A 14,976-nucleotide genomic window follows, 5' to 3' on the forward strand; every position below is an offset into this window, starting at 1 on the left:
TGGTTCTTTGGTCAAAATGTTGCATAGATTATGTTTTACAGATCATCTTCAAGCCGCTTTCTGACAGTTGCTTCCGGATGCACCGTTTTGTGGGCGGTCTTATTTACGTGGCTCACCTTCGCCAGCGTCTTCTCCTCGTCATCTTTGTTGTAGCGGTGTGGAAGAAGTGTCAAAAGATGGCGCTAACTGTTTTAATGACATTCAGACTTTACTTTCATCCGGAAACAACAACACCGGAATTGTGCCCCGTGAAAAAACGCCTCTAATAACTAAAGTTCCTTGGGTGAATAATGTAAACTCACTACACCGGTATGTTTTAGTGCTTTCATAGCGAGTTTACTGACAGATATAAGTAAGAACTTTACACTACTTTATATTACAAATGGCAACAGCGGAGGATGAATGTCACATGACAAGAAGATAGAGAAAAAGAAGAAGGAGTCGGCACGGACTACAAAGGCGGACGCACACAATTTTTCAGGATTTATGCAGATCCCAAATACAAATCAGTATGTACCAGAAGGTAAAAAAAGTTGCTTTTGCATAATAATGCGAAACAAAACGCCAGATAATGTGCCTTACCTTATACACACACCATAATAATACTCGTATGTTAAAGCACATCAAGCGGTGCGGCTTCATAGCTTATCAAAGTCGTACTAAAACATGTTGATAGATTTTTGAGCGCCGTGTGTAATGTTCTATATATTCTATGGAACACATAAAATGTTGGTGTTGTTTACTTGAGTGATATTGCCATCATAGTGCAGTGTACGCGTATCTCTTATGTTTGACTGCCATCTACTGGTCACACTTATCATTACACCACGTACCAAATAAAATTGCTTCGAGGTCGGTAAGCAAGAATTATTCCGTACATTAGGCGCACCGGGTTATAAGGTGCACTGTCAAATTTTGAGGGAAAAAATTGATTTTAAGTGCGCCTTATAGTCCGAAAAATATGAACACTCAAACACAAAACAGAAATGTTAAAAAAGTACGTCATATTTTTACATGCAGAAAACAATGCTAATAATGGCTAAATGAAGATTTAACATTACTTTTTTACTTTTACACACGGACAGTTTCACTCTCGTTACAAACTTTAAAGAGTGTTTAATTGAAGCAGTATACTCGCTCACTTCAACTTTATTGTCAACTTCAGCAGCAGGTACAATCATTCCACACAGTAGCCCAGCTCACTTTCTGCACTTTGCTTCCCTTGAATATAACACTATCATGTTATATTTTAAAAAAAATCTAAAATAGAGATGGGATTTATGGCAAATTTCTGCTCCTCACATCATTACATTTGTCAGTTTACTGAGTCCACGTTGCTGCCAAAGGTGCATCAACAAAGAATTGCGCAAAGGCTGTGAATACTTATATACATGTGATTTTTTAAGTTTCTTATTTTTAATACATTTGCAAAATTTAAAAAAAAAAATGTCACTTTGTTATTCTGGGGTATTGGCTGTAGAATGTTGAGAGCAAAAATTACATAATTCCATTTTGGAGTAAGGTTGGAACATAACTGTACAATTTTCAGTTTATTTATTCATTTCAGTTATACAAATCAAACAAAGGAATTTAAAAAATAAAATAAAACAATCAACATAACATTAAAGTAAATTATGAATAAAAAGGACCAGAAATACGTTAAAAACATATATGTGCCCCCTATTTTCACAAATATAAATTGGCGACTACAAAGCTATATTTTAAGTGTACAACAATTGAATCAATAATGAAGACATCATTTTACTCAATAAAATATTTTTATCACATTTAAAAAAAAAAAAAAAAAATTGGAATACAGAAAGACATTTACATTGTTTTATTGTGTGAATGCTCCAAAGCATTCACACATGGTTTTTCAACTTCTTCTTCTTATTCTTCTCCAGATTTTGGCGCGCTCTACCTTCCACATTTTTCACCCGATTTAAACCGATCCATCTTCAAACTGTTCAGCCTATTCGGGAATGGCGGGCTTTCCCTTGACAAATTCCCCAAATTCCCAGATTTCCCAGAATTCCAGGTTTCCCTAGGACCATTTTTTCCCATTCAAAATGAATTGGCCTTTTTTCAAACTTCCACATTTTTCAACCGATTCCAACCATTCCACCTTCGACATATTCCGCTCATCTTGGAAATTCAAACTATCATTTTTCCAAGTTCAAAAAAATTCCAGGATTTTCCAGAATTCCTGGTTTTCCAAAGCCGTATTTCCATCCTTTTTTTCTGGCAACTACTCCTTCCACATTTTTCAACACATTTTAACTGTTTTCAAACATGTTGTCAAGAGATATGTAAATTGTAGAAATTGTAATTGTAAATACATTTGTCAAATGTCTGTATTTCAGTCAATCCAATAATGACAATGACTCAGAAATGGCAGTGTATTGGTGGAAGGATTGCATTCAACTTGCTTTTGTGTGTACTGATATACTGTATGATCATATTAATATTGTCTTTTATACAGATATTTTTTCCTGTAAAAGGCACTTTGATATAAGGCGTATTATTTATTGGACAGTAAACAAACTATATAGGCACAACAGACTATAACTTCACCATGCCCTTGTTCTCCATGAAAGCAACCCAAAACACAAACCAGTACCCAGTTTTTCCTAAACGAATGGTTTCCTAAACCTCACTGTTAAGTAGACCTAACTACATTTGGGAAAATGACGGTTTCTTTTTATCCATTACCTGTTTTGCATTCACGCCGCACGGCGAAGATTCCAATTAGACAAATTAAATCAAGAGCATTGCAACATGACTCATTCAATCATTGTCTCTGCAGGCCTGCGACCTTGAAGAGGTGATGATGGATGCGCTGATCAACGACAAACCAGACTTTGTACGTCTATTTGTCGACAACGGCGTCAATTTGGGAGAGTTTCTCACCTACGGCCGTCTGCTGGAGCTTTATTGGTCGGTGTCGGAGAAGAGTCTCCTCCATAACCTGCTCCTCAAAAAATACGAGGAGAAGCAGCGTCTGCTCGGCACTGCATGGACACCCGGCCCTCCTGGGCACCACCCCGCTGAGCCAGGGGAACGGAAACCTCGTTTCACACTTTATGAGGTCGCAAAAGTGCTGAAAGACTTTCTCCATGACTCCTGCAAAGGTTTCTACCAAAAGATTGCCACAGTGAGTGATGCAATACCACGATCCAGTAAATGCACTGCAAAGGAATTGATCATGAAGGTTTAGGACATTTTCTAGACATCTTTGAGCAATATAAAATGAATAATATCCAATGATTGTGGATAGATTAGATTAGATTAGGTTAGGTTAGATAGTACTTTATTTATTTATCGAAAGCTGATTTTTACAACAAAGTTCGGCAGAGAAGTGATATTATATCAGGTTTCGCTGAATTGGTTTTATCAGCTCTTTAAGTCTTCCAGCAGTGATAAAATTGTATTGATTAATAGACGAAATGTAGTTTGCACAAACATTTCAGGACGCTAACTATAAACAGCGGTCACAAAACACTCCCAGTCTTGATAAATCATGAACACAAAATTATTATATTTACACCTCATCCTTCTGCTACAGTGGGTGTTCTGATAATGAATGATGTTTATTTACATGCCATAATTGCTTCCAAACGGTGCCTGTAACGCGGCAGTAAAACGGCTGATCAAACAAAACAGAAGTCATCACCACCTTATTCACAGCCATTTCTGCGTGACTGTACCAGTTTGCACGAACATTTCAGGAATGCTAACTATAAACAGCGGTCACAAAACACTCCCAGTCTTGATAAATCATGAACACAAAATTATTGTATTTGCATCTCCTCTTTCTACCACTGTTAGTGTTCTGATAATGAGGATAGATTCTGCATATACAGTACATGAAGTTAAAGGCCTACTGAAATGAAATGTTTTTATTTAAACGGGAATAGCAGATCCATTCTATGTGTCATACTTGATCATTTTGCGATATTGCCATATTTTTGCTGAAAGGATTTAGTAGAGAAAATCGACGATAAAGTTTGCAACTTTTGTTCGCTGATAAAAAAAAGCCTTGCCTGTACCGGAAGTAGCGTGACGTCAGAGGAGGTAGTATTCCTCACAATTTTCCTTTGTTTACAATGGAGCAAGAGAGATTCGGGCCGAGAAAGTGACAATTACCCCATTATTTGAGCGAGGATGAAAGATTCGTAGATGAGGAACGTTACAGTGAAGGACTTGAGAGGCAGTGATGGACGTATCTTTTTTTTCGCTCTGACCGTAACTTAGGTACAAGCTGGCTCATTGGATTCCACACTCTCTACTTTTTCTATTGTGGATCACAGATTTGTATTTTAAACCACCTCAGATACTATATCCTCTTCAAAATGAGGGTCGAGAACACGAAATGGACATTCACAGTGACTGAACATGTAAATACACGGTTAATATTTTTCAGCTTGGCGAAGCTAAAAAAATAGAAGCTAACCTAGCTACGTAACCAACGTGATAGCATCAGTCTCAAATGCAGATAGAAACTAAATTAAAAAAAACCCTGACTGGATGGATAGACAGAAGATCAACAATACTATTAAACCATGAACATGTAAATACACGGTTAATATTTTTCAGCTTGGCGGAGCTAAAAAAATAGAAGCTAACCTAGCTACGTAGCCAACATGATAGCATCAGTCTCAAATGCAGATAGAAACTAAATAAAAAAATAAACCCTGACTGGAAGGATAGACAGAAGATCAACAATACTATTAAACCATGAACATGTAAATACACGGTTAATATTTTTCAGCTTGGCGAAGCTAAAAAAATAGAAGCCAACTTAGATGCGGCGGCGGGCGTTGTACGCTTTTGACGACACCCCGGCCGCCATCAGAGTCGGCAAGAAACATATATTTCCCCAAAGTTACGTACGTGACATGCACATATCGACACGCACGTACGGGCAAGCGATCAAATGTTTGGAAGCCAAAGCTGTACTCACCGTAGTGCGTCTGCTATCCTGCTCAAAACACAACACAACCTCCTGGTGTTGGTGTTGCTGTAGTCCGCCGCTCCACCGATCGCACCTACAACTTTCTTCTTTGCAGCCTCCATTGTTCATTAAACAAATTGCAAAAAGATTCACCAACACAGATGTCAGGAATACTGTGGAATTTTGTCGAAGGAAACAGAGGTATTTGAATTGGGTCCAAACACTTCCCTTGACCTCGTGACGTCACGCGCATACGTCATCATACCGCGACGTTTTCAAGTGGAAGTTTCCTGGGAAGTTTAAAACTGCACTTTATAAGTTAACCCGGCCGTATTGGCATGTGTTGCAATGTTAAGATTTCATCATTAATATATAAACTATCAGACTGCGTGGTCGGTAGTAGTGGGTTTCAGTAGGCCTTTAAACACACTTAATGAATGGCACACTCTATTTTGCACTTTTAAGAGACAAAATCATCTGCGCACGGGCGTAGTAGACCAGTTCTGTGTCGTCGTATAGTTTATTGCATCAACTAAAGGTGTTTGTAATATTCTGACTTACTAATTGAACTGCATGTGTTTTGTAAGGCTGTGCTACTGTACAACTGGATTGTTTCTGTGCCCCAGGAAAGGCCAGCAAAAGGTCGACTGTTCCACAGCCAGAAGAATCTGGCTGAGTTGGAAGAGCGATGCCAACATCCTTGGAGGGATCTTTTCCTCTGGGCCGTCCTTCAGAACCGACAGCAGATGGCAAACTACTTTTGGGCCATGGTCAGTCAGTCTTGTTGGTTCATTTCCTTTACAATAATGCGGTTAATTCACAAAATACTATAGTTTTTTTGTTTTAATTAGTATTAGAACTGCTTGTTGATCAACGACTCGGATTAACTTAAAGGACCCATAGTGCCTATACAACCAAAGTTTCACAAGCAAGTTTTTTTTATGTATTTTTAACCTGGCAGTCATTTCCCATGATATAATTTACCGCATTTTCCGGACTTCAAGGCGCACTTAAAATCCTTTTTTTTTTCTCAAAACTTGACCGTTTGCCTTATAACCCGGTGCACCTAATGTACGGAATAATTCTGGTGTTGCTTATTAAAGCTATTTTATTTGGTACATGGTGTAATGATAAGTGTGAACAGTAGATGGCAGTCACACAAAGGAGATATGTGTAGACTGCAATATGACTCAAGTAAACAACACCAACATTTTACATGTTCCATTGAAAATATAGAACATTACACACGGCGCTCAAACATCTATCAAAATGTTTTAGTACGACTTTGATTTTTATTTTTATTTGAATTTTATTAAGGATCCCCATTAGCTGGTTGCCTCAACAACCCACTAGTCTTCCTGGGGTCCACAATTCAATACAATTACAAGTAAAAGCATATAATTATAACTACACAATACAGAAAAAAAAAATTAAAGCATCAATAAAAAAACAAGCAAACAATTTACAGTCACAGAATAATAATTACCATATAAATATAACTACACAATATAAAACCAAACAAATCATCAACGAGAAAAGTAATTTAAAAACTCAGATAAAATATTACTCTCTTTTTAAAAACCTGTTTACTTTCAATGCTGGTGAGAATTCGAGGCAGGTTATTCCAGAGCGATAAAGATCTATAAATAAAAGATTTCCGCAAAGCATTCTTCCTGGGACGAGGGAGTAAAAAATGCCCCTCACTGGACGCCCTGGTATTGTGATTATGTATAGTGCTACTGTGAACTATTTGGGCCATGAGAAAAGCAGGAGTTTTACTACCGGTTACTGATTTACTTTGGTAAGCTATGAAGCCGCACTGCTTGATGGATTGTACTGTGCTTCAACATACTAGTATTATTTTGGTGTGTGTATAAGGTAAGACATATTATCTGGCGTTTTGTTTCGCAATATTATGCAAAAGCAAATTTTCTTACCTTCTGATACCTGCTGATCTGTATTTGGGCTCTGCATAAGTGCTGAAAAATTTAGTGTGTCTGCCTTTATAGTCCGTGCTGACACCGTAGTCAATAAGCTTCTTCTTTTTCTCTATCTTCTTGCTGTGACATTCATCCTCAGCTGTTGCCATTTCTAATTTAAAGTAGTGTAATGTTCTAACTTATATCTGTTAGTAGAGTCACAATGAAAGCGCTAAAACATACCGCACCCACAAAATAATAAATCAATATTGTTACATATATTTGGACTATAAGCAGCAGATATATTCTGGTACGAAAGTTTTTGTAAATGTTTATTACAAAAATTGTTTCCAAATGGTGCCTGTAACGCGGCAGTAAAACGGCTTTTGTGACAAAACTGAAGTCATTGTGATGAACCCACTAGCTGCGGAGGCAAGCTCTCCAATCAGCTAAACAGACTCAATAACTCCACGGTGACATCTTGGTGGATTTACAAAACTGAAACAATACAACAAGAATGCCATTGTAAGTTAATAATCAATCAATCAATGTTTATTTATATAGCCCTAAATCACAAGTGTCTCAAAGATCTGTACAAGCCACAACGTCATCCTCGGTACAGAGCCCACATACGGGCAAGGAAAACTCACCCCAGTGGTCAATGTGAATGAGGAGAGGACCGCATATGTGGGTAAACCCCCCCCCCCCCCCGCCCCCCACCCCCTCTAGGGGAGACCGAAAGCAATGGATGTCGAGTGGGTCTGACATAATATTGTGAAAGTCCAACACATCAGCGAAAGTCCATAGTGGGGCCAGCAGGAACCATCCCGAGCGGAGACGGGTCAGCAGCGTAGAGATGTCCCCAACTGATGAACAGGCTAGCGGTCCACCCCGGGTTGGGAGCAGAGTAGAAAAGAAAAGAAAAGAAACGGCAGATCAACTGGTCTAAAAAGGGAGTCTATTTAAAGGCTAGAGTATACAAATGAGTTTTAAGATGAGACTTAAATGCTTCTACTGAGGTAGCATCTCTAACTTTTACCGGGAGGGCATTCCATAGTATTGGAGCCCGAATAGAAAACGCTTTTTGGGCTCTGGGAATCACTAATAAGCCGGAGTTCTTTGAACGCAGATTTCTTGCCGGGACATATGGTACAATACAATCGGCATGATAGGCAGGAGCTTGACCGTGTAGTATTTTATACGTAAGTAGTAAAACCTTAAAGTCGCATCTTAGGTGCACAGGAAGCCAGTGCAAGTGAGCCAGTATAGGCGTAATATGATCAAACGTTCTTGTTTTTGTCAAAAGTCTAGCAGCCGCATTTTGTACCATCTAGACATAGGGAGGCCCGAAAATAAAACGTTACAGTAATCGAGACGAGACGTAACGAACGCATGGATAATGATCTCAGCATCGCTTGTGGACAAAATGGAACGAATTTTAGCGATATTACGGAGATGAAAGAAGGCCGTTTTAGTAACACTCTTAATGTGTGACTCAAACGAGAGAGTTGGGTCGAAGATAATACCCAGATTCTTTACAGAGTCACCTTGTTTAATTGTTTGGTTGTCAAATGTTAGGGTGGTATTATTAAATAGAGGTCGGTGTTGAGCAGGACCGATAATCAGCATTTCAGTTTTCTTAGCGTTAAGTTGCAAAAAGTTAGCGGACATCAAATTGTTTAATTTCATTAAGACACGCCTCCAGCTGACTACAATCCGGCGTGTTGGTCAGCTTTAGGGGCATGTACAGTTGGGTGTCATCAGCATAACAGTGAAAGCTAACACCGCATTTGCGTATGATGTCACCTAGCGGCAGCATGTAATTACTAAAGAGTGCAGGGCCAAGAACCGAACCCTGGGGAACTCCGCACGTTACCTTAACATAGTCTGAGGTCACATTGTTATGGGAGACACACTGCATCCTGTCAGTAAGATAAGAGTTAAACCAAGACAAGGCTATAGCCAACACAGACACTTGTAAACGTGTTTGCATTTTTGCTAATTCTAACAACGCTAGCTTGATAACATTACAAGCACGTACAAATGTGCACGAAAACACTGTTACAGACGTCACACATGGGACAGTTGAGTAAGTATGCATTGTTTTAGTTATATTGTAAAACTTGTAAAAAGTTGCTTGGAGAAACTTGAGGGTTGCAGGTTCGCTCCCCGCCTCTTGCCATCCAAATCACTGCCATTGAATGAATAATAATAATAATAGATTTTATTTGTAAAAAGCACTTTACATTGAGCAAACAACCTCAAAGTGCTACAGTGCATTAAAAAAAATAAAAAAAGATAATAAAATAAATAAATAAAAATAAAAACTAGAACAGCCTAGTAGCCAGAACTGCATGCATAAATCTAAACAAAAGGCTTTTTTAAAAAGCCGGGTTTTTAAGCCTTTTTTAAAAGCATCCACAGTCTGTGGTGCCCTCAGGTGGTCAGGGAGAGCGTTCGACAGACTGGGACCGGCGGAGCAAAAAGCCCGGTCTCCCATTGTTCGTAGCTTTCTCCTCGGAGGTTGCAGGAAGTTAGCCTGTCCGGAGCGGAGGTGTCGTGTGGAGGATTTGGGGGTGAGCAGTTCTTTGAGGTAGAGGGGACCATTACCATGGAGGCACTGGTGGGTTAGTAGGGAGACTTTGTATTCAAACCTGAGTGGAACAGGAAGCCAGTGAAGGGATTTGAGAAGTGGTGTGATGTGGTGGTATTTCCGCACTCTCATCAGGATCCTAGCAGCACTATTCTGCAAGTACTGCAGCTTCTGGATGTTCTTGCTGGGGATCCAGACCACAAGTGAGTTGCTGTAGTCTAGCCTGGAGGAGACAAAGGCTGTGATGAATGATAGGTGGTGGACGGAGGGGCCGTAGGCGCGAACTGGCAGTCTACCCCAGTGCAGCTGTGGCTACAAATGTAGCTTACCACCACCACGTGTGAATGAATGACGGGTTCTCACTTCTCTGTGAAGCGCTTTGAGTGCCATATAAATCTAATCCATTATTCTTATTATTATTGGAGTGATGAATGAAGAATCCTTTTTTAGCAGAAACGCTACGGACATGTGTACTTCCGGTTCAAGGCACGAAACGGGAAATACATTTTTACATCTATAAATTAGCTGCACCATTTTTACAAGCCGCAGTGTTCAAAGCTAGGGAAAAAAAGCAGCGGCTTACAGTTGGGAAAATACGGTAAGTGCAATGTAGTCTGCATTAACGGTGTTTTGTAAGAACGATATTTGAATAAAGGTTGTCCTTCGGGCTTGATGTTATTAATAAGAAACAAAGTCAGGCATGGGAGTAACTCTTGTACAAATATTTCCAATGACATCAATCAATGCTCCATATACTTTGTTTCCTGTAGCATTTTTAAGGCGGCTTTGTGTTCAGCGTTGCCCTTCCTTGGACTGAGTGACCCAATTACTGCAATCCCTCAAGTCGTCACCCTGGCGTGCTTTTTACCTGCGTGTTTTTTAAACATTAGCAGGACTTATGGTAATTCCATTCAAAGGGTGCGCCGTTCCTCCGCCGCTAATGGTTGTGTCCGCCGCACACTGACGGAATTTTGACTGTTTGAAGTATCTCTCATGTTGGAAGCTCCTATATATTCAAATTATCGTTCCGTCTTGCAAATACCGTATCACATATGTACATACATAATGTGAACCAAAGATTCACATTATACTGATTATGCGTCCGCATATAAAACGGTGTACTGGAAAATTGAATGTACATTGTTCTTCAGCTTACTTTCATCTGTGGGATAGATGCATCTAATCCAGGGGTGTCAAACTCATTTTATCCCAGGGGCCGCATGGAGGAAAATATATTCCCACTTGGGTCGGACTGGTAAAATCATGGCATGATAATTTAAAAATGAAGACAACTTCAAAATGTCTTTGTACATTCTAAAAAAATGTACACATGACAAATAATCCTCTTGGCAAAACACTTCAAGTTAGTGGAAAACTCTGAGGAAAAAAATTGGTGCCATTTCCAAAACACCATGATCTCAGACCAAGGGTGTCAAATGTACGGCCCGTGAACAAGTTTAATCCTTATTTAAAATAAGTTTAAGTATAACATGAGTTATAGCAATTTTTTAATGAAAGAAACTGCTGTTCTAAATGTGTCCACTGGATGTCGCAATAGCAATTCAAGTGTAACCCACGTCACACATGACACTGTTTAAAGATGACGTGTCAGCTGACTTTAAGCGCCCTCTGGATTGGCTGCCGCTACTCAAATCAGCGTTGATTGTGGCTGGCAACAAACTAATGCTGTAGCAACGCTCAATACTCTTTTTATTTTAAATTATGCACTCAACAGATAAAAATAACAAAACAGTAAAATGCAAAGTCAACATGACCATCATCTCTGTAGTTAGATTCCCGTGCAGCACTCGCAGTTTGTTGACGGCACGATGTGCACCCTGAACTCCATTGTAAAAATGTGTGTTTCTACATTTGTTGTATGTTCTATTTTATTCTATGATTAAATCTACCATGTTCACATTGGTTGCATTTGTAGTTGTGCATCCCTCCATCCATTTTCTACCGCTTGTCCCTTTTGGGGTCGCGGGGGGTGCTGGAGCCTATCTCAGCTGCATTCGGGCGGAAGGCGGGGTACACCCTGGACAAGTCGCCACCTCATCACAGGGCCAACACAGATAAACAGACAACATTCACACTCACATTCACACACTAGGGCCAATTTAGTGTTGCCAATCACCCTATCCCCAGGTGCATGTCTTTGGAGGTGGGAGGAAGCCGTAGTACCCGGAAGGAGCCCACGGAGTCACGGGGAGAACATGCAAACTCCACACAGAAAGATCCCGAGCCCGGGTTTGAACTCAGGACTGTGTTACCTTTAATTTGGCTGTTATGGTGTCATCTTGATCATTGTTTTCATTATATTATAATTGTAATATTGAATGATGGTAAATGACTGTGTTGTGGCAGTTGCGGATGTCACCAATGCGGTGGTTTGAGGAAACACTCGCTTGCTTTTCCAAACACGTCTTTAATGAACTTCCAACATGATAATGCTGAACAGGAAGTGCTTAAATTTTAATGGCTTTGTAAAAACACTGAGACATAGTCTAAGATCGTGGTGATTTGGAAATGACACCTTTTTTTCCACATAGTTTTCCACTAACTTGAAGTGTTTTGCCAAGAGGATTTTCATTTTCAGAATGTACTTGTTCTATTTTTGACCAAAGAAAACCATTTTGAAGTTGTCTTTATTTTTAAGTAATCATGCCATGATTTTACCAGAATAGATTTTCCTCCATGCGGCCCCTAGGATAAAATGAGTTTGACAACCCGGTCTTGGACTATGTCTTAGTGTTTTTACATAGCCATTAAACTTTAAGTACTTCCTGTTCAGCATTATTATGTTGGCAGTTCATTTAAGACGTGTTTGGAAAAGCAGCTGAGTGTTTCCTCAAACCACCACATTGGTGACATCCACAACTGCCACGACACATTCATTTACCATCATTCAAATATTACAATTATTATGTAATGAAAACAATGATCAAGATGACACCGTAACAGCCAAATTAAAGGTAACGTAACTACAAACGTAACCAATGTGAACATGGTAGATTTAATCATAATATAAAACAGAACAAACAACAAATGTAGAAACACACATTTTTACAATGGAGTTCAGGGTGCACATTGTGCCGTCAACAAACTGCGAGCGCTGCACGGAAATCTAACTACAAAAATGATGGTCATGTTGACTTTGCATTTTACTGTTTCGTTATATTTATCTGTTGAGTGGATAATTTACAATAAAAAAGGTATTGTGCATTGCTACAGCATTAGTCTGTTGCCAGCAACAATCGACGCTGATTGGAGTAGCGGTAGCCAATCCAGAGGTCGCTTAAAGTCAGCTGACACGTCATCTTTAAAACAGTGTCATGTGTGACGTGGGTTACACTTGAATTGCTATTGTGACATCCAGTGGACACATTTAGAGCAGCAGTTTCTTTCATTAAAAAAATTGCAGCTCATGTTATACTTAAACTTATTTTGCAGGCCGTGGGCCGTATTAGACCCGTTCGCGGGCCTGATATGGCCCCCGGGCTGTATGTTTGTTACCCCTGATACAATCCATCAGAATAATAAGATTATTAATAATTAAATACATTCAAATCATTTTAATCACCCTTTTTAATAATAGTTGTTTCTATGAATCTAATTTAAAATGCAGGTTATCAAACCTTGAATGTCTCTGCAAATGAAAACAAAATGCCGTTTTTCACTCTGTTTTTTTCCTATTTATTCCATCATGGCAAAATGTAATACACCTGGTAAACATGACCTAATACAGATATGATCATTATATCATAAACAAAAGGTCGAGTTGTGCCTGTCGGATATTTCATTCCAGCTTTTGTGCATCTTTTAAAGAAAAAACATGCCAATAGGGCCGCTGATAAGCGCGTAACCCCGAGAGCTCCTCTCAGCCCTGTGGCATTTTCAAATGAGAGACGCGTGTGAAAACAGAACCTCGGTCAGAGAGGCAAATGACATTTCCAATAATGTCCAAATGAACAGCAGAGTAGGCCCGTTTAGGAATCATTTGCTCTATCACAGTTTATTTTGGCTCACTTGTTACTCTCCCCTCACATCGACGCAGGACTTATAAGGAATCAATACCGTTTTACCACCCCTTAAAGAAATAGTTGAATTTATAGGCCATTCCACGGAGTCGGGGCCATTTGTTTGCAAAACTCTTTCAAAATAAAACCTTTTTTTCCAACTCTAAATGTTATAATAAAACATTGAACTAGCCCAATGGTTCTCAAACTGTGGTACTGGTACGCGGGCTCCATCTTGTGGAATGTCAAAGAATCAATTTTCCGTACTATAAGGCGCACTTAAAATCCTTTTTTCTTCTCAAAACTCGACAGTGCACCTTATAACTCATTGGCCTAATGGAAGGAATAAGTTTGGTTGAGCTTACCCACCTCGAAGCTATTTTATTTGGTACATGGTGTAATGATAAGTGTGACCAGTAGATGGCAGTTAAACGTAAGAGATATCATTTGATGTGCTTCAACATACCAGTATTATTATGGTGTGTGTATAGGGTAAGACATATTATATGGTGTTTTGTTTCAAAATATTATGCAAAAGCAACTTTTCTTACCTTCTGGTACCTGCTGATCGGTATTTGGGATCTGCATGAATTCTGAAAAATTGCGCAGGTCCTCTTTTGTAGTCCGTACCGACACCGTAGTCGATAAGATTCTTCTTTTTCTCTATCTTCTTGTTATGGGACATTCATCCTCCACTGTTGCCATTTCTAATATAAAGTAGTGTAAAGTTCTTACTTATATCTGTCAGTAAACTCGCCATGAAAGCGCTAAAACATACCGGTATTGTACATTTACATTATTCACCCAAGGAACTTTAGTTATTAGAGTTCCGCTCAGACGGTTTTTCACGGGACACATTTCCGGTGCGCCTTACATATGAAAAAATATAAAAATAGACCATTCATCAGCTGTGCGCCTTATAATCTGGCGTGCCCTATGGTCCGGAAAATACGGTAATTAAATATCCAGACACCGCGTTACTGTTCAAACTGTGTGTTATGTTACAGTGGACAAAAATATGCTCGTTAAATAAAACCTCTGCTGTGTTTTTAATGAATAGTTAGGCCTGCTGTGCTACTGTATTTTATTGTTGGTCATTACGGTGGTACTTGGAGAGCCGAGTACAGTGCCCAATAGAAACAGTTTCTCGATCCTTTAAATTGGCCTAAAATTGTTGGTATACACACCGAGTAGGTCCTGATGCAACCTTTTTTACTTCCGATACGATACTGATATTGGAGCTTTTGAGTAATGAGTATTAGAGATATTGATTCAATAATACTCAGCACGAATCACACCTAATGTTTATTAAGAATGTTATAAAAGGTTTAATCAAGCGAAATGACTCCAACAGATTAATTGTAGGTATGAAGAACGCTAACCTTTTAACAGACCTATTCTGTCTTTAAATAGAAGTGGATTGGTAGTATGTTTTTGGCGACACCTAGTGGTCACAATAACTCATTAATTTAAGCTCATGTTTGATACTGA

At 39.2% G+C, this 14,976-nt stretch overlaps 1 protein-coding gene across 1 annotated transcript in view; it reads left to right on the top strand.

Annotated features, from left to right (window-relative positions):
- trpm5 (transient receptor potential cation channel, subfamily M, member 5) overlaps positions 1-14,976 on the top strand; it is a 78,208-nt gene that overhangs the window by 25,614 nt on the left and 37,618 nt on the right. The window contains exons 10-11 of the mRNA XM_062069300.1: positions 2,807-3,154; positions 5,581-5,724. Of these exons, the coding sequence (XP_061925284.1) occupies positions 2,807-3,154; positions 5,581-5,724 (492 nt within the window). The remainder of the gene's footprint in view (positions 1-2,806; positions 3,155-5,580; positions 5,725-14,976) is intronic.

Source organism: Entelurus aequoreus, linkage group LG02 (assembly GCF_033978785.1).
Source record: "Entelurus aequoreus isolate RoL-2023_Sb linkage group LG02, RoL_Eaeq_v1.1, whole genome shotgun sequence".
Classification (NCBI taxonomy): domain Eukaryota; kingdom Metazoa; phylum Chordata; class Actinopteri; order Syngnathiformes; family Syngnathidae; genus Entelurus; species Entelurus aequoreus.